This window comes from Budorcas taxicolor, chromosome 2 (assembly GCF_023091745.1).
Source record: "Budorcas taxicolor isolate Tak-1 chromosome 2, Takin1.1, whole genome shotgun sequence".
NCBI lineage: Eukaryota > Metazoa > Chordata > Mammalia > Artiodactyla > Bovidae > Budorcas > Budorcas taxicolor.
This window is the reverse complement of record NC_068911.1, coordinates 5132525-5159635: the sequence shown is the minus strand read 5'-3', so window position 1 is coordinate 5159635 and position 27111 is coordinate 5132525. Positions and strand designations below refer to the sequence as shown.

General features: G+C 56.0%; 3 protein-coding genes across 4 annotated transcripts in view; 1 reads left to right on the top strand and 2 right to left on the bottom strand.

Moving 5' to 3' along the window:
- Positions 1–10147, top strand: part of TECPR1 (tectonin beta-propeller repeat containing 1) — a 28683-nt gene extending 18536 nt beyond the window's left edge. The window contains exons 16-25 of the mRNA XM_052661333.1: positions 688–790; positions 4706–4802; positions 4877–4956; positions 5540–5596; positions 6001–6181; positions 6476–6611; positions 7368–7460; positions 8148–8254; positions 8414–8533; positions 8697–10147. Coding sequence (XP_052517293.1) covers positions 688–790; positions 4706–4802; positions 4877–4956; positions 5540–5596; positions 6001–6181; positions 6476–6611; positions 7368–7460; positions 8148–8254; positions 8414–8533; positions 8697–8840 — 1118 coding nt within the window. The 3' untranslated portion in view covers positions 8841–10147. The remainder of the gene's footprint in view (positions 1–687; positions 791–4705; positions 4803–4876; positions 4957–5539; positions 5597–6000; positions 6182–6475; positions 6612–7367; positions 7461–8147; positions 8255–8413; positions 8534–8696) is intronic.
- Positions 10148–12616: 2469 nt separating this feature from the next.
- BHLHA15 (basic helix-loop-helix family member a15) lies at positions 12617–13177 on the bottom strand. The gene has a single exon (XM_052636203.1). The coding sequence runs from the start codon at positions 13175–13177 to the stop codon at positions 12617–12619; it is 561 nt and encodes a 186-aa protein (XP_052492163.1).
- A 2262-nt stretch (positions 13178–15439) lies between these two features.
- Positions 15440–27111, bottom strand: part of LMTK2 (lemur tyrosine kinase 2) — a 159261-nt gene continuing 147589 nt past the window's right edge. Inside the window, exons 12-14 of one of the 2 annotated variants that reach the window (XM_052636363.1) lie at positions 20046–20178; positions 19598–19837; positions 18677–18829 (exon numbers count right to left, since the gene is read on the bottom strand). In XM_052636363.1, the coding sequence (XP_052492323.1) occupies positions 18801–18829; positions 19598–19837; positions 20046–20178 (402 nt within the window). In that variant the 3' untranslated portion in view covers positions 18677–18800. Of the gene's footprint in view, positions 18830–19597; positions 19838–20045; positions 20179–27111 lie in introns of both variants that reach the window. The other variant, XM_052636364.1, reaches the window with a different exon arrangement.

The window sequence follows — 27111 nt, the reverse complement described above, 5'->3', positions numbered from 1 at the left end:
GCCAAAGCACACGGTGCAAGCCCACAAAGGCCTGGCCTCCAACGAGCCTTCCTGGGCACCCATGGCTGAGCTGGAGACCGTGCAGGTTTCAGAAGGACAGCTGCCAGAACCAGTCTCTTGATTCCCAGGCCTAATTCCAGTCCCTCTTTAGAGGGGGCCGTGCCTTAGGGGGTGAGAGCTTGCTGAACCCCCATGAGCTCCCTGCGTCCCAGAGGCAGGGATAAATGGAGGCAGAAGCAAACCCTGAAACGGGACATTTCACGCCCTGGCCCACATGCCCCACAGTCAGGGTGGCTACTCTGTGGAACTGTGGTCTACTGAGACCGCTGGAACACAGGTCTACACAGGCTTAATGGCATCCCTGTTTGTGAGGCAGGAATTCCCTCTGTCCCCGTCTTACAGATGAGAACATGGGGTTCGTGGGGGTCATGTGAGGGGTCTGAGGCACCTTTGTTAGTAAGGAGTTGGGGGGGCCCTCATACCTGCCAGGTGCCAGGTAAGTGAGATGGAAGGGGGAAGAGGCTGAGAGGCTGCGGCAGAAGAGTGGCAGGTTCTCCTCCCCCCAGGAAGAGAGAAACCCGAGCCAGCCAGCCCACCAAGCCCTCCCGGGCTGCCCGCTTGCCTGCTCTCACCTGGCCGGGCGGGCAGCAGGTGTGGCTTAGGTCTGACCACCTCCTCTCCCCCCAGGCCTGGCCAGCAGCACCAGCAATGTCTTCACACAGTGGGATGTGAAGTGTGTCCACATCTATGAGAACCAGCGCTGGAACCCCGTCACAGGCTACACCAGCAGGTACGCCACATGGGCGCCTGCGGAAGCAGGGCCCAGCTGGACAGCCGGGTCCCAAGCAGTGGGAGAGCTGGCGTCCGGCCCCCAACGTGGAACTAACTAGATCCAACTGGCTACACAGGATTTTTCCCCCATGAATCTTCAAGTATAACATATTTTAAAAACTCACTTATGGAGAGCATAACATATATCAAGCTCATGAAATGTGCATATACATAGATGCGGTGAGATGTGTCTGTCGAAGTACACGTAGACATACACAGATATATCCACATATATCACCGTGTATATGCTTCACCGGGCTAAGTCGCTTCAGTCGTGTCCGACTCTGCAACCCCATGGACTGTAGCCTGCCAGGCGCCTTTGTCCATGGGATTCTCCGGGCAAGAATACTGGAGTGGGTTGCCGTGCTCTCCTCCAGAGGATCTTCCTGACCCGGGGACTGAACTCACATCTACTCCTGCACTGGCAGGTGGGTTCTTTACCACCAGCGCCATCTGGGAAGCCTGTATATTACTGACTTATCAGAAACCAAACCCCAACATAATCACTACCAGGGTCAAGAAATAGAACACGGCCACCCCCTCCCCATCCCATCTGGTGCTCTTTTTTTAGTGGGGGGAGGGGAGTAATTTAACTTTTTTAAAAAGTGTTGCTTAATGGAAGCTACTGAGGACATTGTAGCCTCCACCAAAAATTATTTTAATTCTCCAGACATGAGGCTTTGGGACACGAGAGCCAGTGGCACTGTGTTTGGGACAGAAGTGGAGATGCTCTAGAAAAGCTAGATTGCATGCCTCTTCTTAGTTCCTGCCCTCTCAGCATAGAAACATGTTTCTCACACTCTTCTTGGGGTATGTTCTTTTGCTTGTTTTAGAAAGTAAATTAAGTTGCAGTATTTCTCAGCCCTTAAAGCTGTAGTGTGTGTTCCAGCGGCCAGAGCAGCCTTATCTAAGTTCAGCGTTGGGGAGCCTCCCGGGAAGACTTTGCCCTGTGCGTCTCTCCTTTCCACTGGTCCCGTTATAATAAAACTGCGAGAGTTCTCTCCTAAGTAGAGAGTTTTCCTGAGTTCTGTGAGTCATTCTAGCAAATTATCAAGTCTGAGGTAGTGGGAGTCCTACAGCCTGTAGTCAGTCAGTCGGAAGCCCGGTGTGAAGGGAGGCGGTTTTGCTGGGGACTGTGTCCTTTACCTTGTGGGGACCTAGTGGTGGTGCAGTACACCCAGTTGATGTTGGAATTGCCAGTTCTCCGAAGTGGGTGTACCCATCCACACCCTCGGCAGCAGGGCACGCCCCCACATTTTTGCTGTTTTTGTGTGTTGCAGCCATTTTGGTGACCATGAAGTAGTGTCTTCTGTTTCCAGTTGCTGTCTCCTGGCAACTAAATGGGCAAAGGGCCTGTCACATACATGGCGCTTGGATACGCTTTCCTTTGTAAAATGCCCCTTCGAGTCTTTGTCATGTGTTTTGGTTGGATGAGCTCTTTTTATTGATTTGCCAGTACTCTTTACATATGAAGGTATGAGCCCTTTGTTACATATTCACCCTATAAGCAGTAACTTTTAATTATTAAATGTAGTCCAATGATGATCTTTTTTTTTTTTTACATAACAATAGAAAGTTAAGTTGCTCAGTCTTGGTGTCTGACTCTTTGCTACCCCATGGACTGTGTGGTCTACTCCAGCCATGGGATTCTCCAGGCAAGAATACTGGAGTGGGTTGCCATTTCCTTCTCCAGGGGATCTTCCTGACCCAGGGATCGAACCCAAGCCTCCCGCATTGCAGGCAGACGCTTTAACCTCTGAGCCACAAACCCTCTTAAGAAATCTCATTAACCCTAAGGGGATAAATACCTCCTCCTATCTCTGGAACAGCAGTCAGCAGACTTTTTCTATAAAGGACCAGACAGTAAACAGTTCAAGTGTGGTGGGCCTCAGGGTGTCTGTCACAACGGCTCACTCTGCAGCTGTCTCTTGAAAGCAGTCACAGAAACAAATAAGCATCACTGTCTCCATGAGATGTTTCTTCTGGACACAAATTTGAATTGCATATTTTCACTTGTCATAAAGCGTTGTCCTTTTTTTCCCAACCCTTTAAAAATGTAAAAACCAGCCTTGTCTTGTAGGCTGTGCTGACAGTTGTGATTAGGCCCCGGGACATGATTGGTCCAGCTTGTTCCAAAAGCTTTACTCCTCTGTCTAGGAGGAGTAAACCACTTAGGTCTAGAACCCCCTCACCCGTACTTAGTATGTTGTGAGGTAGGCATCAAGTGTTATTGGTCTTTTACTATCCAGTGACCAAACCATTTATTGAAGACTATCCTTCTCCCTTGCATCACAACAGCCATCTTTGTTCTACTCGGCTGTTCATTTATGTAGATCTTTAAATTTTATGTATTTACTGGCTGTGCTTGGATCCTGGTTGCTGCGCTCAGACTTTCTCTAGTTGTGGTGAGCAGGGCTACTCTTCATTGTGGTGCAGACTTCTCACTGCGGTAGCTTCTCTTGTAGAGCCCAGGCTAGAGGCACATGGGCTTCAGTTGTGGTTAAGTGGATTCAGTTGCCCCATGGCATGTGGAATCTTCCCACAGCAGGGATCAAACCCCTGTCCTCTGCATTGGCAGGAGGATTCTTAACCACTGGACCCCCAAGGAAGTCCTATGTAGATCTTTTCAATAACATTTTGTGATTTTCTATGAGACAAGGGTCTTAATATCTTAAAAATGGTATTTTTATATTTTTATATGGTTCATATTTTTGATACTAGGATAACTGGCACAAACTTTTAAAAATTTCCTTTCTTTTCAAATTGATGAAAAGTAACACGAAGAATAAAAACTCTGATCCCACTAACCAGATAGCAGCCACTTTCAGCGTTTCAGTGTTCTTCTACTTGTCCCTGTATGCCTGCGTTTGCTGGTGGTGGGGGCAGCAAGGGGGACAGTCAGGCACGTAGAGATGGTGGGTGACAGCCTCCCGACTCAATCCCTGAGGGTGGACAGGCTTATCTAACCTCTCCTCAGTCGTGGATGTGTGGACCATTTGTGACCTTTCATACGGACAGTTTAAAGGGTTTCCTCGTGTAAATATTTGGTCTCTCTGTTCTCAGGAAATCAGGGTTTGAGCTCTTCTAAGGCAGCTTATACACAATGCCTACATGTGTTCTGGAAACCTCTGCCTCAGCTGTGTAGGGTCCACACAGGGTGCTGGCCTGCCTGCCTCTGCCCTTCTTCCTCACTCGCTCCTTGGTCTTTGGGCTCCCACAGGGTCAGAGCCACCCGGGGAGACCACCCTGCACTGTGTGTGCTGGGAGTGTCAGTCAGGCAGTGTGGCTGTAACAAAACACCATGGGCTAATAGCTTCAACAGCAGGCGTCCATCCTCTAGGTTCCAGAGGCCTTGGCGTCTGAGCCAGGTGTCAGCAGGTCTCTTTCCCATGAGGGCCGTGGAGAGGATCTGTTCCAGTCTCCCTCCTGGCTCCAGGGGCCTCCAGGGGCCTCGGCTGGTGGTGGCATCACTTAGTCATTACATGGCCTTCTCCTGGTCTTCACGTCAGCTTCCTGATTTGGAAAGCTTGAGTCCAAGTCTCCCCTTTCAGAAGGATGCTGTCATGATGGAGTAGAGCCCACTCAGCAACTGTCTCATCTCAGCCAAGCCCTCTGCAGAGACCCCCTTTCCAAATTAGGTCACGCTCACAGGACACGACCACACACAACGCAAGAGAAGGGGGGTGGGGTCCACAGGCCCCAGGTGGGTGGGCTGGCTGGCTGGTGTCTGGAGCTCCTCTGTTTCTGCCCACCCCACCCCACCCCACCCCACCCCACCCCACCCCACAGGAGATGCAGGCACCTGGGTGGCGGGCGGTGGCTGTGCTGCGTTCCCCTCCCTCTGGTGTCACCTTACCCTTCGTGTCCCGCGCAGGGGTCTGCCCACCGACCGGTACATGTGGAGTGACGCCACGGGCCTGCAGGAGTGCACCAAGGCTAGCATGAAGCCCCCGTCCCTGCAGTGGACCTGGGTGAGCTCCGGGCTGGGGGTGGGGCAGAGGTTGCAGTAGGGGGTCTACCCACACCGACCCGCCTGTTCCTCCAGGTTTCTGACTGGTTCGTGGATTTCAGCGTCCCCGGTGGCACAGACCCGGAGGGGTGGCAGTACGCCAGTGACTTCCCCGCGTGAGCGTCTCTCTCTCTCTGTGGGCAGGGGCCCTCAGGGGGGCTGGGGCTCCGAGTGTCAGGCCTGGCGAAGGCAGGCGAAGCCCCTCCACCCTGCCCAGTGGCACAGGCCCTTCACGGTACACAAGTCATGTTCAGATGGAGGACGGAGCCGAGAAAGACCGAGCCAGAGCCTGAGCTGAGGCTTCTAAGCAGATGACGTCTGGCGGGGAGGAGGTTTATCCTGATCTGAGCCTTCCCTTTGACCTCAAGCCCTGAACTTGACTGCTCCCAGAAGAGCGCGCGATATGAGGCCTGGGATGGGGAGGGCTCAGAGGCCCCTTAGCTAGAAACCACCACCCCCCTCCAGGTAGCTGCCATGTCCTGGCCTCAGTGAGGTCCCAGCCCCAGGGAGACCCTGACCACCCTCCCGAGGGAGGCCTGGGTGGGGCTGGAGATCCCTGAAGCAGGAGGATGGTGTCCTATGTTACCTGCTGCCCCTGCTTAGCTCACACTGAGGCCCCAGGAGAAGGAATGAGTGTGCAGCATCGCTTTCTAGAAAATTCCACAGAATGGTGCTGACTTCAGCTTCTTCCTCTTTCAGCTCTTACCACAAGTACAAAACCATGAAGGATTTCGTCAGGAGAAGGTGCTGGGCCAGGTGAGAAGGCAGGTAACTGGGGGGTGTGGCCGCGCCCCTTCCTGCTCGGCCTCACTCCCTGTGGAAGAAAAGGGGAATTTACAACTGGGGAGGAGAAAACAGGATCAAAATAAATGTCAGCCCAGGAAGTGCCCCCGGGCTCCCAGGGCTGTTTCTGAAGGGTTTGTTTTCAAGAACAAATAAGAGAAATGTCATTGGCAGGGCCCGCAGGATCCTAGGGGGTGGGGGAGGGGGGCTGGGTTGGAGTGGTGCCAAGGCAGGGCAGACAGCACAGGAGAGTGATGCCCACTGGGTCCTCCCGGGGTCAGGGGTCTGGTCTAGCTGCCCCTTCTGTCCAGAGCAGGTGGCTCTGGGGCTCCCAGCACCACCAGGGTGACCGGGGCTTTGCTCTCTCTGCCGCTCAGAAAGTGCAAGCTGGTGACCAGCGGGCCCTGGCTGGAGGTGACCTCCGTGGCCCTCAGGGACGTGTCCATCATCCCCGAGAGCCCGGGCGCCCATGGGAGCGGGTTGAACATCGCGCTCTGGGCCATCAGTGACAAGGGGGACGTGCTGTGCCGTCTGGGTGTGTCCGAGCTCAACCCCGAGGTGGGCACCCGGTGGGGGAACCCAGGGTCTGCCCAGCCCGCCAGCACCCTCAGGGCTCGGGTGGATTCTTACAGAGACACGCCTCCGCCGTGGAGTAGGGCTGGGCTCTGGCCTCCCCGGGCCTGCCCAGGCGGGTCCCTGGGCCCGGCGGACACCGCACGGGGCCCGAGGGGGTCTCTAGGCCTGCGGGCACTTGGAGCTGAGGTCGAGGTTGGCGTAAGGAGCCGTCCGCCCTGGGGCCGGGCGGGCGACAGGCGGGACCGGGCAGCCCTGAGCGTCCCTCCTTCGCCTCAGGGCTTCTGCTGGATGCACGTGGGCACCGACCAGCCCTTCACCTCCGTCTCCATCGGCGCCTGCTACCAGGTGTGGGCCGTGGCGAGGGACGGCTCCGCCTTCTACCGCAGCTCCGTGTCCCCCTCCAGGCCCAACGGTGAGAGCCCTCGCCTCGGGCGGACGCCCTGCGCCCGCCGCCGCCGCCATGCTGTGTCGAGCGCCAGGGGGCGGCTACGGCTACTTCCGCTTCCGGGGGAAGCCGGTTGACGGGTCTCCGCAAGCATTTACTGAGCACCGCCTGTGAACCGGGCATGAGGCCAGGCTGGGCTACCCCCAGAGTCCACGCCCCCTCTGCTGGGATGACCCAGGGGTGGGCATCTGGTGACGGGGCTGTACTTCACCACCCTCGGCTTACTGCCTCTTAGGGGACCTTCCTGGGCGCCCCCCGGCCCATCCACAGTGTCCGCCTTGACTGCCCCCCAGGAGCGAAGGCCAGGCAGGCTTGTTCTTGGCTGGACATCTGGACAGCGTCCGGCACAGGGATTGCTGGGTGGGTGGTGGCTGGCTCATCCGTGCCCTCCACCTGGAGCAGTGGGTTCGCACAGCAGCCTATGGCTGGGTTTCCACCACATGCCTGGCCGGGCACCTTCCTGTCCCTGTTAGGGCCAGCAGCCCATCAGAAGCTGCCACAGCCTTGGGAAGACCCCGGGCAGGCCAGGGCATTGAAGAGACAGCAGGACCCAGGTCAGCTCCCGCTGGGCCCTGTCACCAGTGTGGTCTGCCTGGTCTGGGGACAGAGGTTGGCTACACCCGCTTGACCCCGCAAGCTGCAGAAAAGGCCAGGTGTGCTGGGGGCACCTGGGTGACAGGTGTGGTGCTTCCAGGTCCCATCTCAGCCCATCTCCCACCGCAGGCGACTGCTGGTACCACATCCCGCCTCCTCCCAAACAGAGGTTGAAGCAGGTGTCCGTGGGGCACACCTCAGTGTTCGCCTTGGATGAAAATGGCAAGTGGCTTCTGATCCCCCTGGGAGGAGGTTCCCTGAGCACCCCAATGAGATGAGACCAGACCGTTGCCCACCAAAGCCCCAGCATGAGACCTTCATGAGCCCCGCGAGAGCTGCCAGTTTGAGGTCTGCCTCCCCACAGGCCCTCCCCAGAGTCATGCAGGGTGGGGAGCACCAGCCCCTCCCCAGGTGCTCAGGCCTGCCTGCGCCTCGGGCACGGAGCACAGCGCCACAGCCCAGGGGCATCTTCTAGATGGTGCCACCCAGGCCTGAGACTCAGAGTTCACCTGCCTGGCCTGGACCATCCCTGCCCCTTACCCCAGGCCACCTCCGAGCAGCTCTGCCCGCGCCCTTTCCTGGCCTGTCATTGTCACAGATGACCAAGGCGAGGAGCTGGCACCCAACCTTCTTATTCCAGCCCAAGTCACTGTGTCATTTAAAGAACTCCTTGTCCTCAGGTTCTCATGCGTGGACAGAGGACGAGGGTGCCAGCCCAGCCCAGCACGAGAATGATGTATCGGGGCGCAGGCAGGCCTGGGAGGGCAGGGCCGGCCCAGGCTGCGGGCCAATGGAGAGAAAGACCCTGCCCACCCGTCTCTCGGTCAGACCTCCCGGCCGCGCAGACCCTGCGGGGGGTCCGGACGCTCAGGGTCTCAGACCAGTTTCTCACTGATGTTTCTCTCCTAGGGAACCTGTGGTACCGCCAAGGGGTCACGCCCAGCCACCCGCAGGGCGACAGCTGGGAGCACGTGTCCAACAATGTGCGCCACGTGTCTGTGGGGCCCCTGGACCAGGTCTGGGGAGATGGGGATGGAGGGTGGACGCTCCCCCTGGGGGCGGGGACTAGGGGTGTCTGGTTTCTGCTCTGGTCCTCCCCACCCCTGCTGCTGTCCCCATGGACCCTGTGCTGCAAGGAGGGGGAGGGAGCAGGCTTCAGCAGGTCTCTGTTCCAGGTCTGGGTCATCGCTGACAAAGTCCAGGGGAGCCACAGCCTGAGCCGCGGAACCGTGTGTCGCCGCACGGGCGTGCAGTCCCTGGAGCCCAAGGGGCAGGGCTGGGATTATGGCATCGGGGTGAGCAGGCATTGGGCGGCTGTGCTGGCCGGGGTCTCCAGGCGCCCAGGAGTTGGGTAGGGGGGCCCTGGGCAGAGCCCCTCGAGGGTCCGATCCCCTGGAGGGAAAGTCTCTGCCCCTTGACCCCCTCATGGCCCTGGGTGATTCCGTTCTCTTCTCCCAGGGGGGCTGGGATCACCTCTCCATCCGGGCCAGTGCCACCAGGGCCCCCGAGAGTTCATCCCAGAAGCCAGCCAGCAAGCAGAATGGGCAGCCCCCGAGCATGGCCTGTGGCCCGTGGGAGACCCCCAGCCCCGTCTGCTGCTGAGGCCGCCTCCCCTCACTGGGAGCAGCTATAGCGCTGGGTGCCAGGGACCAACGTTGATGCAAAACTTCCTGTCGGAGCCGTGCTCACGCAAAACACCCCGAAACGTGGATCCGGGGGTGGCGTCACCAGGCCCAGACTCTAGAGTCCGTGCAGAGAACTTGGCCTAAGGTCACGGCCGCCTCGGAGGCCCTGAAAGCCCAGAAATGTGAAACTCTGTGGACGCTGCGTGTCCCCGGCCGTGGGGAGAACGTGGGGTGGGGGGTGGGAGGCCCTGTTGCCTTGGCCTCAACTGCCTGCTCCCTGCCCCTCTGCCTCCTGCCTTTTGCGGCGGGAGCCTGGAGCCTTCCAGGAACACTGCCCCAGGGAAGAGGACCCAGGGAGCCCCCTCAGCCCTGGATGGCCCCAGGTGGTGTCAGGACCCTCCTCCTCCCCCAAGAAAAATGGCAGCGGGGCTCAGGATGGTTTTTCCTGGGCCCGATCAGTTCTCAGAACAGGGCTCGCAAATAGGACTTCATTTCCTAAGTTAAGGAAGGGGTTGGAAATAAATGCTGGGGAGGGGTGTCATCTTCCCAGGGTGGACGGGGGACCGCCAGCCCACTGTCCAGTTGCAAGGTCAGCATCCCCAGCCCTCAGCCAGCCCTTCCCCAGGCGTGGTTGGGGCCGAGGGGCTCCTCTCAAGGCAGATCCTGTTGCAGGGGGTGGGGTGGGTATAGACCACCAGCCTGTGAGAGAAGCCTGGAGGCGGCAGGCCTGAGCCTAGGCCTAGGGAGGCACCCCCCCACCCTGCCCCCAAGCAACCCCACTCCCAGTGTACAGCTGCTTTTTATCAGAAAAAGGGTGCACTTGAAGCCTCAAGTCGGCCTCCCACAACCAGGTGATTTGATTCGTCTGAACCCACGTCCCATCTCTGCTCATTTTGAGACCCTGACGAGCTGACCCCGTTGGCCGCCCCGGTAGGCCCGCTGGAAGAGCTCAGCTGTGCGCTGTTCTGCCTCGTGTTTGCTGCCCAGAAGCTGACTCCCCGGGGGGCACTGGAGGAAAGCTGGTGGCCCCTGCCAGGTCGCCTCAAAGTGAGCCCAAGAGGCAGGAGTCGGGGGGCAGCACGGGGAAAGCTCGTGAAGGGTCAGCGCCCTCTTATCTGTTTACACTCAAGTTGTCAAGTCTCTCCAAGTGGGCATCACGGCTGCTTCCGTGGTGGCGCCTGTTGCTCTGCTGTGAATTGCTGGTTCTCCAGGGCACCCATTCCACCCCAGCTCAGCATCACTGAACCATCTCGATTCCTTGGATGCTTTATTCAATAAAAACTTAATGCCAGAATGTCAAGGACATGATTTTTTTTTTTTTTTTACTGCTACCACTATGATTAAAACAACTCCCCACCCACTCGAGCATGGGGCAAAAGCACCAATCACCCCATGGGACCGTTTATTTTGGCTTCATTAGTATCTGAAGAGGCCATTAAGAAAAATGAAAGCAAACTGGGGTCATTTAAGAAACATTTTCACTATGACTACAGCGGGGCCACTGGCCGTTCAGTCCCAGGTAGGTTTTCCCCACTGCAAGCTGCAGTTCTGGATTTTCTGCGCCCCGAGCTCACGCAGGTCTGGTCTGCCGGCGGGTCTGTGGCCCCAGGTGCCGGCCCCGGGTTCAGAATGCGCGACTCTCCCATGTCAGGAAACACAGCCTGGGAGGGCCAGGCCAGGTGTCCTCGCAGGTTCAGCCTGGGCTTGGAGTCCAAGTTGAGGGTCGACGGAGCAGACCCACCAGCAGGCTCGCCCAGCCCCCTCCCCATATTCAACAGTCCGAATCTGGACCGGGACCTTCCGGGCCCCTTTGTGACATGGCCACGGGGCAGGCAGGTGCGCTCTGCCCTCGGAGGAGACAACAGGGCCCTGGAGACCCTCTGGGAAGCAGATGCCAGTTTGGGACAGAGTCACAAAGGCTCTCGCCCTGCAAGGTGGTGACCCACAGACCCCTGGTCACCAGGTGTGACCTCCTGGATGGAACCTCTGCTGGGCTGCCCCCACCCCCGTGCTTTCGGCTCAGTCTCTGGGTCATTCAGCAAGTTCAGGGACCAGCTGAGCCCGCCCTGGCCTCCTCAGCCAGAAAAGAGCCTCTAGGCTTGTGGTTCTCCCCGTCCCGTGTTCCAGGCGGCCCCGCCGCCCACAGCAGGGGCACGGGCCCCATCTGTCCCCAGCTTGCAGTCGCCCTCGACGTCAGCACGCACTGGTGGACCCCCTGACCACTGACCTTCCTGAGTGGCCTCCCCTGGGGGACAAGCCAGGTGCACCTGGGGTCCGTCCTCACCCGTGCTGAAGGTTGGCTGGGGTGAGTGGCCAGAGCTGGACCAGGCCTCCCCGGGCGGGCCTTCCAGAGGGCCTGGCCCTGGGGCCCAGCAGTGGCCAGGCGGCGGGGCCGGGATGGGGGTGTCCAGCTGGTGGATGACCTGGAAAATTGGGACTGAAGCCCCTCATGGCTGTTTCCAGGGGCACCACCTGATGCCCTTGATGCAGCCAGGGCTGATGCCAAGACAGGCAGGACATGAAGCGGCTGGGGTCCGGACAGTCAGGGCTGGGAGGCTGATCCCATCCATCGGTGAGGGGTCCTGGGCTGTGGCCGCCCCACCCCTAGCTAGGCTCAGCCCCTACCCACAGTGCCCACAAGCAGCCTGGCCCCCGGGGGCTCTAGGCCAGCTCCAGCCTTTCTGCAGCCCCTGTGGGTGGGGCGCCTGCCTGAGGGCCGCCCCATCCCCTCCCCAGGCTGGCCCTGGGCAACCAGACAGGGGAGATGAGCTGCCAGGGCTGAGAGCAGAGTCACCCAGGCCCTCAGGGCCGGCAGGGCAGGAACACCACAGGAGGAAGCATGGCCCGAGGCGGCCAAGACCTGCCAGGCCACCCAGGCCCGCCTTTGAGGAGCACCCGGCGGGGGAGGGGAGCCCCGCGGCCCCGCACGGGCCCCCAAGCACAGCCAGGACCCAGGAATATCCTGAAGTCTGTCAGACCTCTGTCTGCCCAGACCCCTGTCTGCCACAGACAGGACCACAGATTCAACAGCGAGCGGCAGACCTGGGGGGACCCTGAAGGAGGCGGGGGGACAGACCCTCCACCTGCAGGGGGAGACCCCCGACCGCTCCGGGGAAACAAGGCCTGAGCAGCCTCTGTCTCTGCTCTCCCACCTGGCCCTGTCTCCAGAGCCCTCAGCACCCTGCCAGCCGCAGACCCTCCACAGTCAGGAGCCCCCACCCGGGAGGAGGGAGCAGAGACCCCCGGCCCTCTAGCCAGACAGGCTCTCTTTAGAATCAGCGGGAAGAAACCTGAAGGGCTTCCACCTGACAGACGCTGAACTAGAGGCTCCGAGCACCTCCGTGCAGCCCCAGTCCCCTCTAGGTCATGCGCTTTGTTTGCTCCGTGCCTCAGTTTACCCAGAATGCGGAGGCTGTGGTGTGGGTCGGGGGAAACCCCCTCCCTGGGCCCCTGGTCTCAGCAGTAACTGGGGAACTTACCCAAGCCACCCTGTACATGGAATCTCCCTTTGCCTGGGGAGAGCGGGAGTGATGAGGATTCAGTGACCAAGGCCGGCCCGCTCCTGCCTACACGATGAAAAAGCAGGTCCTGGGACCTGGAGGAGCTTTGGGCCTCGTGATGTCCAGAGTGGCGGCCTGGACCAGGCCACGATTCACCCAGCCTTGTCCTGGGGGGCTGGCGCGGGTCCGGGGAGGCGCTAAGCATCGGGGGCCCCGAGGCCTGGGCGTGGAGGGCCCGGGCCCGGGCAGCGCGCTAGGAGCCCTCGCGGAAGCTGTGGATCTGGGTGGAGTATTTCTGCAGGTGGCCCTCGGGCGGGGCCTCGGCGGCTACGAGCGTGCCCCCGGCAGCCTGCTGCTGCTGCTGATAGTGCTGGTAGAGCTTGGGGCCTGGCCCGTCCAGGCCCGGGAGGCGGCCGCTGGACATGGTCAGGATGGTGGCGGTCAGCGACTTGATGTAGTTCTTGGCCAGTGTGAGGGTCTCGATTTTGGAAAGCTTCTTGTCGGCGCGCACGTGTGGGATGACCTCGCGCAGCGCCTGGAAGGCGTTGTTCAGCTTGTGCATGCGCTGTCGCTCCCGCTCGTTGCTCTCCAGCCGCCGCTGGACGCTGCTCTCCCGCCGGCCCCCCGGCCCCGGCCGCCGGCGCCCGCCCTCCGCCCGCGCCCCCTGAGCCCGCGCCATCCGGCTCCGCAGAGCCTTGGTTGCGTCCGGCCCACCCGAACCCGGCGGTGGCCTGTCGGGCGTCCGCTCCCCTGGGGTGGCTTCTGGGTCTTGCGGAGGTGCCCGGCGCCGGGGTGGCCGACTCTTGGTCTTCATGGCTCCAGACTAGTTGTCCTGCAGGTGGTGGCTCTCAGAGGAAGCGGGCCTTTGGAGCTGAAATCCAGAACACAGGCCAGCCCGCAGTCACTCAGCAGGCCAGGGGACATTCAACAGCAGCTGACCGACCACTCATTGCACAGTGACCCCTGAGTCCCATACACCTCGCGGCGCTGAGATGACCCCACCCCACCCCCACCCCCGGAGCCCCGCTAGACCTCACATTGACCCCTCAGGCGTTTTCCTGATCTTGTGGGAGACACGCTTTGCCCCTAGCCCTTTCTCTGGCCCCATGCCCCTCACTACCGCCTAAGGGCCTCCTGAGCTTAGGTGGCCGGTTGACACTCTGCTGAGACCACCCAGAGGTGCAGCCCCTCCGCCAGAGGCTACGCTGCCTCCTGCTTGCCCGGATGGCCAGGCAGCAGCTCGGCCCCACCATGCTCGCCGTCCTGCCCCCGAGACGTCACACACGCAGGGACACTGGTGCCCGAATGGCTGTGGACCTGAGGCGGCTGTCGGGAGGTCAGAGGTGGACGGTGGCCAGAGGCCGCAGCAGTCCCCAGGCTCACCACGGGGATGGACGGCCGCGGCCCCGGGGGGTGGGGGCGCTGCAGACCCGGACCCCCGACTCAGGTTTTTCCCGCCAGTCACCACCCCGGGTCCTGCCCCAGGGTCCTCTCCCCCCCGCCCCACCCGCACCCCCACCCCCGTTACCTGGGGATCCGCGGCCGCACGCGCTGGGGCTGCCCACGGGGGACAAGGACACGTCGCTTTAGGCGCCCCGGGCGGGGCGGCGGCCGCATGTAAATGAGCCCGCGGGGCGGGCGCGGGGCGGGGCCGGAGTCCGTGCGTCCCGCCCGGCTGCGGGGGCGGGGGCGCACCTGCGGGCCGGGAACCGGTGGCCGCCTCCCGGCTCGGCCGGCCCGGCCCGGCCCGGCCCGGCCCGGCCCGGAGGAGCTCTGGCCTCCGCAGCCCGGCCCGCGGGTCGGATGGGAGCCCGAGGCCTCGCCGCGAGCCCGCCCGAAGGGGGAGCACCCGGCCGTGGGGCTGTGAGCCAAAGTCAAAGTCGTGGAGCAGCCGTTTGGCAGTAATGCTAGGGTCCCCAAAAGGCCGCGGCCGCCGCCCTGATAGAACAGCAGCCCGGACGCCCCCGCGCGCTCACCCCACGTTTCGGAAGGGACCCCCGCGGCGCCCCGGGCTGCGGACCCGCCCCTCGCCAGGCCCGCGGCGCCGGCCCAGGTGCTAGGGGGTGGAAGCTGCCCCGGGGCACCTGCTCCGCCGCCGGTGGGCGGATCACCGGGCAACAACTGGTCAGCGGTTTTCCTTCGGAGGTCTCCGGGGGCGCAGCCGCTTGAGCTCAAAACTGGCTGCCACCTGCCTGCTCTGCTTAATCGCCCGTGCCCGCAGCTTCCTCACCTTTGACTGGCAGCACTAAAAGGCGTTAACGGCAGCAACTGCTCAGGGGTTCCTGGGGGCTGAAGGGAGGCAGCCGGAGGGCGAGTGGTACCCACAGTGGCACACGGCGAGGGCTACCAGCCCCTCCCGGACTCGGGCCCTGCAGGCCCAGGGTCGGCGCTGTCCCCGCACGTCGGGGACAGAGTCCCTCGCTGCCCTTCTTGGGCTCTCTGAATGGGGGTTCACAGCTCTCTTCCATCTACCTCCCCAGGGCCCCTCCGCAGTCGATGTAACCTGAACCAACCGGGGGCCAGACCCCTGTTTCGGTACAAGGAGGCTGACTTCCCGGCTGGTGGCAGCTCGGACCAGGACATTAAGGGGGGGCCACTCAGGGTGGTTCTGAGCTGATTAGCCACTGGGCTTATTAGAGCTCCACAGAGGCTGGATCTCCGAAATTAAAATGCTTCTGAAGTTCATCCATAAGTGCAAACACCTTGAATTACAGATACTTGACAGCAATGCAAACACTACCCGCCAGTCCCCCAGTGACTATACAAATCCTCGCTCTTGGGAGGGTGGAAGGGGCTGGGATTAGGTCTGGCACAGCAGAGGGCATCCTGTCTCTAGGGACTAGGGCAGCGAGGGACCCAGGGCTTCAGGCTCCCAGCATCCTCCAGGGCAGGGCCAGGCCACCCACCTCGGGACTCATACAGTGGAACACACAGAATCGGTGCAGCGACAGAGTTTATAAATATATAACTATATTTATTTTGAATATTAAATAGTTTTTAAATTACAAGCAATTTATTTGAATCACACTATGCATCAATATACAGTAAAAATCTTACAATTTAAAAATGTACACAATTTAAACTCAAAGTTCATTAACTTGTTATATTGCCGTGAACCTCTTACAACCGAGTCTAAGCACAACAGTGAAACCTTGGAGGTGGGGCAGCCCTGCGGGGCGCCGGCAGCTGGGATGAAGCAGTGGCTACGCACATCGGGCTGTGATTGCCATCTGTCTGTGCCTGTGCCAACCTGAACTTAACTGTGTTCCAGCCATTCACATAACAGGTTGTTGGTGATTCAATACTGTCAACACATCTTTTGAGAACTCATTTTTATAACTAAAGAGAGCTTTCCTTTTCGAGAGCCAAAACTTGAGCCAAACCCGCCCCCTCCCCCCCTTACCACTTAGGAACATGTTTCTGAGGTTTTAAATAGGAAGTAACTGTGTACACCCACTCTTGTTTTAAGGCTACCTCTCAGAAGGCTAATCCTCTGAAGCCCCTGGTGACGAAGCCCCCGGTGACAAAGCCCTCATCTGCAGCCTCACACACGGTTCACTTCTGGAACTTTCAGAAAACCAGGAGCTGCCCCTCTCGGCCCCGGGCCCTCAGGACAAACATGCCGTAAGTCATTAACCCCAGAGACACCCCATGGGAGGTGGTGATAAAAGGAAGAGGTTTTGAAAGGCGTTTTACGGCAGCAAGACAGAGAGAAAGACTTTTCTGAGATAAATCCATTTCCATAGAAACAATCGCCTGCACATTTAAAAATAGAACAGATGGGCTCTGTTCTCCATTCAGCCTCCTGGAGCTTCTTCAGCCTCAAGATGAACAGCTTCTCACCCAGACATGCAGCCCGGGTTTCAGGAGGATCTGGGGGGAGCACTTTTCCTACCCTTCTCTTTCCAGCTTGTGACTGAGTCACTGGATAACACAAGTTAACACCTAGCTAGGAAGGAGGTGAAGGATAGATTATCGTGGGGTTTAAGACATGTGAACTCCACCAAAGTAAGACAGATCCCAAAGGAGGTCAGGAAATACTGTTGTGAACCAGGTATGATGAACCTCACCGATATCTTCTCGAGAATTCCACCGATGTTTTTTCACTGCATGACTGAGAACAGGAGTGGTTTAGAAACCCACTACTGGTAACCAACTGAGTAAAACAAAACTGAATCAAACAGCAAAGCGTGTGCTGACATCTCAAAAATGCGCTGAAATTTTTAATCTACATAATTTCCTGTACATCATTTCCTGTGTATTGCTTGAGATTTTTCAGAAGAACATATTAATTCACGTGTTTATTATAAATATAAAGTCTTCCCAACCATGCAACACCACACTAAAACCTACTATTCCAACCCTGCCCCCACCCCCTCGTATAAAATGTTTTTGGCAATCGATGAGTGATACAGACCTTAAATTAAAATGGGAATTACGTTGTTAAAATCTCCTTAATCGTACTGAAAAATGTACAGCCCCAAAGAATCAATAAATTTACCCTGGGCTGACTGTATAAGACTATATATACTATGGATCTGCTTGATTTTAGTCATTAGAGCTGAACTCCTTAAACCTATAATTAAAAAAAAAAAAACCACAAACTACTGTAATTGCATCTCATTTTTCTTTCAACCAAGATTGGTAGATGTAAAAATTCAGAACACACAGGAAGTCTCCATAGCAAGAAATTAAGAGTTACAACAGTTTTGGCAAAATTACCTCCTAATGCCCTGTTAGCTGTCTTTTCGACACGCGCGTCCCCAGGTCCAGCTTGGCAGTATGCCGGGCTCACACGGGGGAGGGGAGGGGCGCTCCCGCCACCCGGAGTTGGCCTGCTCTGGAAAGTTATTGCTAGTATAAAAAGGGAGCAAGCCCGACTTGATAACGAAGGTCACGATGCACTACGAAAACTCTTGCCAGTGGACACAGCTGCATCGGGGCCCGACGCCCTGCCCACAGCCCGAGGCCTGGAGGGTCGGCCCCGCGTCCTGCTAACACCAGGGAAGGACGTCAGCAAGGAGACCCCCGGGGGAGAGGCCGGTGTTCGGGGCCCATGCTCCGGGGCTCCCCCGCCCACATGCCAGCCTCCCTCCGCACCGGCTGCCATGCTGCAGGCAAAGCAGAACTCAAGGACCGCAGGGTGAGGTCCACTTTTTGCCACGAACGCCGGGCTCCAGCCAACACCACGGCACTGCACTGGACGGGCTCGGTCCTTTCAGAGCAAGGGGAGAACCGGGGGCTTAACGCAGAAGGGAGGGGTCAGTGCAGGTGAGCCCAGGGTGACGGCCACTCAGGCCGCCCCAGGCCCCAACAGGGAGGACACGCTGCCTGCGGCGGCTCCCCGGTGTCCCGTGTCCCCCCTCACAGTCGAGGGGTGTAGTGAGTACCCATGGTTCCAGACACCAGCCTCACCCGGGCGAGACGTGATCCGGACTGGCTCTGGGGGCTGTGAGCAGCTCAACACCTCAAGTGCACAGACAGGAGGAGCCCAGACAGGCCTTGGCTCCCAGAGCCCTTCGTGGAGCAGCTTCTGTGGGCCTGAAGGCAGGCGTGACCACAGGGGCCCCGGGCCACCGCCACCTGCACTGCTTAAACCCAACACAGGGGACTTAGGCCCCAGCGGGGAAGGGGCTGGACGTGCCAACTGCAGCTGGCTCTGGGAACCACCCATGATTTGTACCAAGAGGGTTTTCTGAAAGGCGGGGGAGGGGCGAGTGGGAGAATCATATAGAGGGGCTGCAAGACCCGTCAGCTCCTCGGAGAAGCCTCATCTGTAACAGGGACAGACCACCTTATAGAGAACAGACAGAGATGTGGTTCATTCAATCAATGAAACAGCGCAGTCTTTTCCGACTCATCAAAAATATTTCCTATAAGAACATAAAATACTAACATTCGGAATCATTTATCATTTACGAAAGAGTACCATATGTACAATTCCAACAATTTCTAAAGACAACATAACACTCAAAATACTTAAGCTTTACGAGTACCATGCAGAGCAAACAAACTATAAAACAGAAGAAAAAAAAATCAAACTAGTGGATAGCACCAGCTTGACCTGCCTTATTTTCCTTGAATAATTTAAGATTCTGTACAGTATCAGGGACTCTTAGGACATTTATCCACAGTGCAATTACAGAAAGCAATTAGTGATTTCTTTAAAAACAATAAATATGGCTCACTGGTGCCATTCCCCTTGTGGTCCGCAGGGCCCTGCACACGGACGGGACACACAGGTGTGGATGCGGAGGACACTCCACGTGGGAACCGGAAGCCACCTGGAGCCCACAGCCCCCACATCGGCCCTTCCGGTGGTCAGGGGAGGCCTGGGTGGCAGCCGGTGCAGGAGAACTGGCCGGGCGCCGGCGGCCTCGTCCTGGCCTGGGACACTGCCGCCAGAACAACCTGTGTCCGAGGGGCCTAGGCATCGCCTAGTCTTTCTCTCCGTCTTCGCTGCTTCCTAGGAGAGAGCAAGCAAAGCTGGGTTTTTAAACGGATCATCAAAGGTAAAAATAGCATGGACGGCGTCTGATCTTCGCTGCAGAAAGAGGAACTGAAGCCAAAGGGCGGCCCCCGGCCACCTGCCCGCGGCACCTGCGGGTGCTCCGGCTGACACGTGTGCGCACTCACACGCGGCTCCGTGTCAGAGCTCGGGGCCCCAAACATCTGCCCCGGCAGAGCAGGGGTGACGGCTGCTATCTAATCAGCACAGCGCGGCCGGGGACAAACAAGCGGTCTTTATGTTTCAGTTATTGTTTGATCTGCAGACACCACATCAGAAAGTCTACCTACTAACCGCTATCTTCTGATCTAGCCGTGGGGGAAAAAAGGCTCCATATGCCCAGCGACCACCCCACGGGCCCTGCCCATTCCCCCTGCCTCCTGGTGTCACGCAAAGACCAGGACATAATGGTAAAATCAACACTCCCGGGGCAGGGCCCCAGTGCGTTCGGGCTCAAGGCCAACATCACAGCTAAGTGTTCTTCAGAGCCCTTCCCTGGGCGGGGGGGCGGGGGGGAGAGACGGGAGCTGACAGCAAGGGAAAAGGGAGAAGAAAGGGGGGAGCAGCCCTGGTCCCCCGGGCCAGTGGGGCAGAGCCAGCAGGAAGCGGAGGACAGGCCCCAGAGCACGGGGCTGTGAGCCCTTCAGAGGGGTCTGCACGACGCTCCCGGGGACGCCGGGACAGCCCCTCGGCCGGGCCGCCGCCCCAGCACCTCGGCCTCCTCACCTCCCTGCTCCATGTCCGAATCTGTGAGGTGCGTGAGCGAGAAGCTGGCGATGCTGGCGGGGGTGATGGAGAACCTGGAGTAGGGGGCTGCGTGCGGCCAGCTGGGCTCCGCGCTGCGGGGCGGCGGCGGGGAGAAGTACTTGGAGGTCTGAAGCGCCGGCTTGGAGCTGAGGAGGTGACTCGTCGTCCTTGACAGGAAAGGGTCTGGGGAGAAGTCGTCGTCCCACTCGAAGCCTCCGCCTGCAAGTAAGCCAGGACTCACCCTCCTCTCCCCGCCCAGGAGCGGAGCACGGGGAGGGGCCCACAGACCTCCCTGGGCGCACGCGCAGGCCGGCCCCGCCCGGGTCAGGGGGGTCCCTGAAAGCGGTATGTGGGGCCATCCTCAGGAACAGTTCACACCCCGCGGATCTTCTGCTGCGTTCTGAGCCGGCCCCCCCGAGTGCGGTACCTTCTTCGTCGGTGGAGCTCTCGGAGTTCAGGCCCCGGCTCAGGTGCGGGGAGCCCGCCGCCGGCGCGGGGCTGCTCCGCTCCGGGCTGCGTGCGGCTCCCCCACAGTGGCCCAGCTCTTTGGTTGGGGTTTCCTGAAAAACCCAACACAAGTCCCGTCGGCCCACGCCTGCTCTCGGCGGCGGGCTGAGCATCTGTGACCCGTGCCTCCCACCCTGGGGCAGGCGGGGGCGAGCCCACACCCCTTCCCTCCCGCTGGACAGGCTCGGAACCCCCGCAGACACATCAAGTGGCTCCAGGAGGCGGAGGAGGGCAGTGGGCAGGGCGAGGAGGATGCTGGAGTAAGGACACCAAGCCCGCCCGCCCACCGCACCCCCAACGCTTGCGTTCTGGCTCCAGATGCAGAAGGGGGTCTCTTGATGCTCAGAAAAGAGGAGAGGAAATTCCAGATTTTTCTCTTTCCCCCGTCTCTTGCTCCCACCACCGGCTACCCCGGGGCCTGTGATCCCCGGGGCCAGCTTGTCTAAAGCTGGAGGAGCGGGCGGGAGCAGAGGGCAGGGGAACCCTCAGCCCCGCTGCCTTCCCCCCCGGCCTCCGGTCTCGCAGCCACGTAGGGCAGTGTAGTAACCCAAATCCCAGCCCTCTGGCATGAGAACCAAAAAGAGGAGGCCCAAGACGCGGGACGGCCCAGGGGCTCCACAGGGAGCAGGGGGCTCAGCCCGGCTGCGCAGGGCAGGCCTGACCCCAAGCAGCTCACCAGGCTTTGGTGGTGGAACTGCGGGGGGACCACTGCCAAGGCCCAGTCTGGCCAAGGGGTGGTACACGCCCAGGACAGGCTCACAGCATGGCAAAGGCTCTGAAAGGGGACCCCAGACCCAGGGAGGCTGAGTGGAACTCACGACTTGAACCCAACTGGGTCAATGCCTTCTAGGACGAAAATATCTACACTCTCCACAGAGTCTATACACAAGACAAAGAATCGGATAATGAAAAAATACAAGGTACAATCGAGAGTCACTCAGCAAACAAAGAATAAGGAAAGCCTGGATTTACAGGAGAAAGGACAACCAGAAGATGCCAGCCAAGTCATCCTTAGATGCTAGGATTACCTGAAGAAGACTGTTATAAACGCGCCCCCATACAGGAAGGGAAAACACTCCGGAAGTGAACGAGAACGTCTCAGCAAAAAGAGTGTAAAAATAACAGAATGCACATTTTGGAATAGAAAAATACAATCATCAAAATTTAAAACTTCACTGCTGCTGCGGCTTTGTCGCTTCAGTCGTATCCGACTCTGCGCGACCCCATAGACGGCAGCCCACGAGGCTCCCCCGTCCCTGGGATCACTAGCTGGACTCAAAAGCAGGATGGAGGTGAGAGAGGACATGATGTGCGCATGTGATCCTCAGAAATGATCCAACCGGAACAGCAGCGAGAACAGAGACTGGAGGGGAGAGGGGATGGAGCCTCAGGGCCTACAGACTAGTTGTTCCGTCACTAAGTCGAGTCCGACTCTTTTGCGACCCCATGGCCTGTAGCCCGCCAGGCTCCTCTGTCCGTGGGGTTTCCCAGGCAAGAGTACTTGAGTGGGTTACAATTTCCTCCTCCAGGGGATCTTCCCAAACCAGGGATCGAACTCACATTTCCTGCATTGGCAGGCAGGTTCTTTACCACTGAGCCATCAGGGAAGCGCCTATATAAGAGAGACCAAAACGTGTAACACTGGAGTCCCAGAGACAGAGTGGTATAAAATAAATATATATATACATAAAATATATATGTGTATGTAAGAAATAATGCCTGGGAACTTCTGAAACCTGCTGAAAGACACAAAACTACATGTTCGGAAAGCTCTATAATCTTAAAATGAAACAGAGAAATCCATGCCTGTAATCCAGAAACCCATAATCATACTCCTGAACGACAAAGACTCCTGAGGGCAGTCAGAGACGATGCTGAAAGGAAACACTGTGGCCTGAGGAGTCCACGCTCAGGAAAAATATCCTTAAGAAATGAGTGTGAAATACAGAGACTCTCAGGTGAAGAAAAACCAGGGGAATTTGTGGGGGGGTGGGGGAAGCCAAACAAACAAGGGAAATGATAACAAAAAGGAAGCTGGAACGTAAGGAATGGAAAAAGAACAGTGGTAACTACCTGAGTGAATATAACCCTATTCCTCTTCAGTTTCTTAAAGCATGTTTGATGACTGGAAGTAAAGCAGAGAGTGCTGTGTGATGGGGTGTTCAATGAATAAACATAAGACACTCTGGACAACTTGAAGAAAAGGTCTAGGAGAGGATGAAGGGCTGACAGAGCACGGAAGTTCCTACATTCCACTTGAAATGGTAAAACATCGATTCTAAGGAGGCTGTGAAATGTATGTACACTGTAACCCCAAGAATATTCCAGAAACTACACGAAAAGAAGATATATAGTAAAAAATACAATAAATAAAAGATAAGACTAAAAACTGTTCCGATTACCAAAAGGAAAGCAACAAGAGGAAGGAGATAATGAAGAACTGGCGGGACAAACAGAAACACTGGATAAAGTGGTGGCCTCTGTCCAAACGTGAATAGTCGGAAACACTGGATAAAGTGGTGGCCTCTGTCCAAACTTGAATAGTCCTACTAGACGTACGTGGCCTAAAAATACCAATTAAAAGACAAAACGGAGGAGGAAATGGCAACCCACTCCAGGATTCCTGCCTGGGAAATCTGGACAGAGGAGCGTGTCGGGCTACAGTCCATGGGGTCACAGAAGAGGTGCACGTGACCTAATGACCAAACAATGACCAAAAAGACAATAAGTTACAGAACAGATTTTAAAAACCGCCTAACTGTGCTATTCAGAAGAAACTCCTGTTAACTACAAGGATGCAGGTATGTATAAAGATGGAAAAAAAGCGACAGCATGCAATTACTAATCAAAAGAAAGCTGGAATAGCTCTATGACTATCAGACAAAGGAATAAAGAATGACATTACGGTATGACAGAAAGGTCAATTCACCAAGAAGATATAATGATTTTAAATGTGTATGCAGCTAACAAGAGAACTGAGAAACAGACACAGCAAAAATGGACAGAAACGAAAAGAGAAACAGACAAATCCGTAATCACAGCCGAAGACTTCAACGAATACTTCTCACTCAGGAAGAGAACAAGCAGAAACATCAGCAACAGCGCAGAAGAAAGGAACCAAGAGCACGTGACATTTAGGGCAATCCGCCCACCAGAGGTGAAACACACATTCTCAGGTGCACATGGACCCTTTACCAGGATAGACCACATTCTGGCTCTGCAAACGAAACAACACATATGAAGGAATTAAAACCCTACAAAACATGTTCTCTGAACAAAACAGATTATACCAGAAATCAGTAACAGAAAGGTTAAAAAAAAAAAAAAAAAAAACACCCTCCAACCCTTGGAAATTAAATAGTATTTTTTTAAATACGTAATCCTTGGGTCAAAGGGAAAGTCTCAAGGAAAATCAGAAAATATTTTGAATGAAAAACGCAACTTATTGCATTAAATGTTAATAGCAGAACAAAAAAAAGGTCTCAAATTCCTTGCTTCTACTCTAAGAGTCTAGAAAAAGAGCAAAATAAATCCAAAGCAAGCAGAAGACACAAGATAAAATAGAAATTGATAAAATTAAAAGGAAAACATTCCATGAAACCAAAAGCAGTTCTTCAGAGAGAGATCAATAAATCCACACAATCTCTTCCCAGAAGAGGAGGGAATACAGCTCTGACCCCTGACTGATGCCCGTGGGGCGAGGGCACTGATTCCTGCACAGCTGAGGATCCACCTGTAACTGTACCATTGCCCCTCGATATCCAAGGTTCCCCATTCACAGACTCAACCAATCTTGGATCGTGTAGTATTTGGTAGGTGTTTAGTGAAAAAACCCACATGTAAGTGGACCCACACCGTTCAAACCTGTGTTATTCAATCGACTGTGACTTTCCAGCTCGCTTTATGAGACCAGCATTACCTTGACACCAAACCAAAGACAGCACCAGAGTAAAGTCAGCCAAGTAGTAAAACACCCCCCAAAATTACAGACCAATATGCAGACCTCATGAAATCCTCAACAACAGAACCAGCAAATTAAATCCAGCAAATCAAACATGTAACAAGAATACCTTACAACCAAGTGGGCTTTCCTTTCCAGGAATGCAAGGCTCATTAAATATTGAAAAATCAATCAATGTTATGTAAACCCTCTACTGAACACTGTCCTGGAAGTCATAGCTAGTGTAATAAGGTAAGAAAAAGAAATGAAAGAGATACAGTTTGCAAAAGAATAAATGAACCTGTTCCTATTTGCAGGCAACATGCTTGATCGTGTAGAAAACCACAAGGAATTTGAAAACAAAATTCCTAGAACTGATACATCAGTCAGCAGGATAGAAAGTCAACATATAAAAATCAACCACATTTCTGTATACTGGCAAGGAGCAAATGGAAGCCAAAATTTTGGTAAGGGGAAAGATACACAGATCAATGGAATAGAGCAGAAAGTCCAGAAACAGATCCATTAAAAAAAAAATATGGCCATTTAACTTTTGATGAAGGTGCAAAAGCAATTCAATGAATAGAGAACCGTCTTTTCAACAGATGGTGCTGGAACAAGTGGACATCCATCCGGAGGCAAAACAATGAACCCCAACCTAAACATTATACAAAAACTCTCAAAATGTGTAACAGATCTAAATGAAAAATGCAAAACTATATAAACCTTTTAGAGAAAATATTCAGGAGTTAGGGTTTGGTGAAGAACTTAGACATGATACCTAAAGCATGATCCAGAAACAGAAAAAAAAATTATAAACTGGAATCCATCAAAATTTAAAAACCTTGCTCTGTGAAAGATAAGCTATAGATTGGGAGTAGTATTTCCAAGCCATATATCTGACAAAGGACTCTTACCTAGAACTTATAAAGAATTTCCAAAACTCAAAGAACACAGAGAATTCAACTAGAAAATGGGCAAAAAGGGCCATTTCACTGAGCATATGGATGGCAGAGCAGCACGTGAAGAGACAGGCAGCATCACGATCCAAGAGGCAGACGCAGCTTAAGGCCACGATGAAGCACTGCTTCACATCTGTTAGCAAAGCTAGGATAAAAATAATGGGAATTCCCTGGCAGAAATTTCTAAGACACGGTGCTCTCACTGCCATGGGCCTGCGTCCGTTCCCGGCCTGGGGATCTCAGGTCCCACAAGCCACATGGCGCAGCCAAAGCAAAACAAACAAGACACGGGAAGCGAGATCGCACATTCGCTGTCCGGAATGAAAAATGATGCAGCCACTCTGGGAACCAGTTTGTCATCTTCCTTAAAAACTAAACACACACTCTAAACCAACTATTGCCATTGTTCAGTCACTAGGTCAACTCTGCAACCCCATGGACCGCAGCATACCAGGCTTCCCTGTCCCACACACACACATCATACAACCCAACAATCACACTCCTGGGTCTTTATCTCAGAAAAGGTAAAAATTGTGTCCACACAAAAACCTACCAACAGTTCTTCAAAGCAGCTTTATTTGTGACAGCCCCAGAGCGGAAAAACCAAAACGTGTTTTTGCGGGTAAATGGTTAAAATGACCACATGTCCACAAGATGGAACACGTCTAAAAGGAAGGGTCTACTGCAACAAGCGACAGCTTCCACGGCTCAGGGGAACTGCACTCCGCGTGGAAACAGTCAGCCTCCAAGGTTACGTGCTGTGTCACACACGCTGCTGGTGGGAATGTGCAATGACACAGAGGTGATCAGGGGTGCAGCAGCAAGCACGGGGCGTTTTCTGGGGTGAGGGAGCTGCGTCTCTCGTGGTTCTGGGGAGTGTGACATGAATGCAAGTTTTACAGCATTGTACAAAGAAAAAGGGGTCAATCTTACCGTTTAACTTTTAAAAAGATTAAAAAAAAATAATAAAAACAGTTGGTATAAATACTGGCCAGCAGATTAATGAACAAAATGTAACATCCACACAGAGGAACGGTCCTCAGTGATGCACATGCGGCGGTGGGGACTCACTGGCGCTTTAGACTGAGTGAGGCTCCGGACACTCAAGGTCACACACGGTCTAATCCCGCCGCCTGGCCTTCCGGGCGGCTCAGCCGTGACGGACCTGCCGCCCAGCACATGAGACATGGGTTCCATCTCTGGGTCGGGAAGATCCCCTGGAGAAGGAAATGGCAACCCACTCCAGTCTTCTTGCCTGGGAAACCCCGGGGACAGAGGAGCCTGGCGGGCTACACTCTGCGTTCTAAGAGAGTCGGACATGACTTGGTGACTAAACGGCACCACCACTCCTGCCACTTACACAAAGGCAGCTCAGTGGCTGCCAAGGGAGGGGTGTGCAGGAACCAGGGACTTTGTGGGGATGGAAGAGTTCTACTACTCTAAGGAGGCCGTTACGGAGAGCACTTACGTGTGTGTGTGTTGGGGGCGGTGGTGTGAAGCAGTAAGAATTACAGACAAGTTTTGTTTTCTTGAATGCTTTTCAGCACTTAGTTTCTGGTGTGTGTATGTGAGTGAAGCGGTAGCAATTACTGGTAAGTTTGGTTTTCTTGAGTGTTTTTCTGTTCTTTAAATTGAAAAAAAATCTTTCCTGACAAAGTATTCTTCCTTATGCTCACTGCATTTTTTTTTTCTTTTTGAAGGAACATGTCCTTGTAAACCAAATGAACTAAAGAAATGCAACACAAAGACCCCCAGCTCCCCCGTCTGCCCCAGGACCTCACAGAGTCTGGGGGCTCTGGGCTGTGACACTACCTCCCACACTGCCAGGCCTGGGCCCTGTTGTCATAGTGACCAGCACTGGGATGCTGACAGGCTGATGGTGTGACCGTATGTCACCTTACCTGCAAGTAAGCATCACCATCCACTGTGATGGCCTTGGGAATGCTCTGAGACCAGAGGGGGCAGTGCAAAAGCGCAGGGTCAAACACGCCACCAGGCTCATGGAAGGGCCCGTGAGGAACGCTGGGAGACCCCCACTGCACAGCGAAGCTAAGAAGACCCTGCGTGGGAAGGGCGGCACCCAG

What these genes read in the sequence shown, in the direction of transcription:
- BHLHA15 (XM_052636203.1), bottom strand. Translation starts at nt 13,177, where the DNA reads ATGAAGACCAAGAGTCGGCCACCCCGGCGCCGGGCACCTCCGCAAGAC.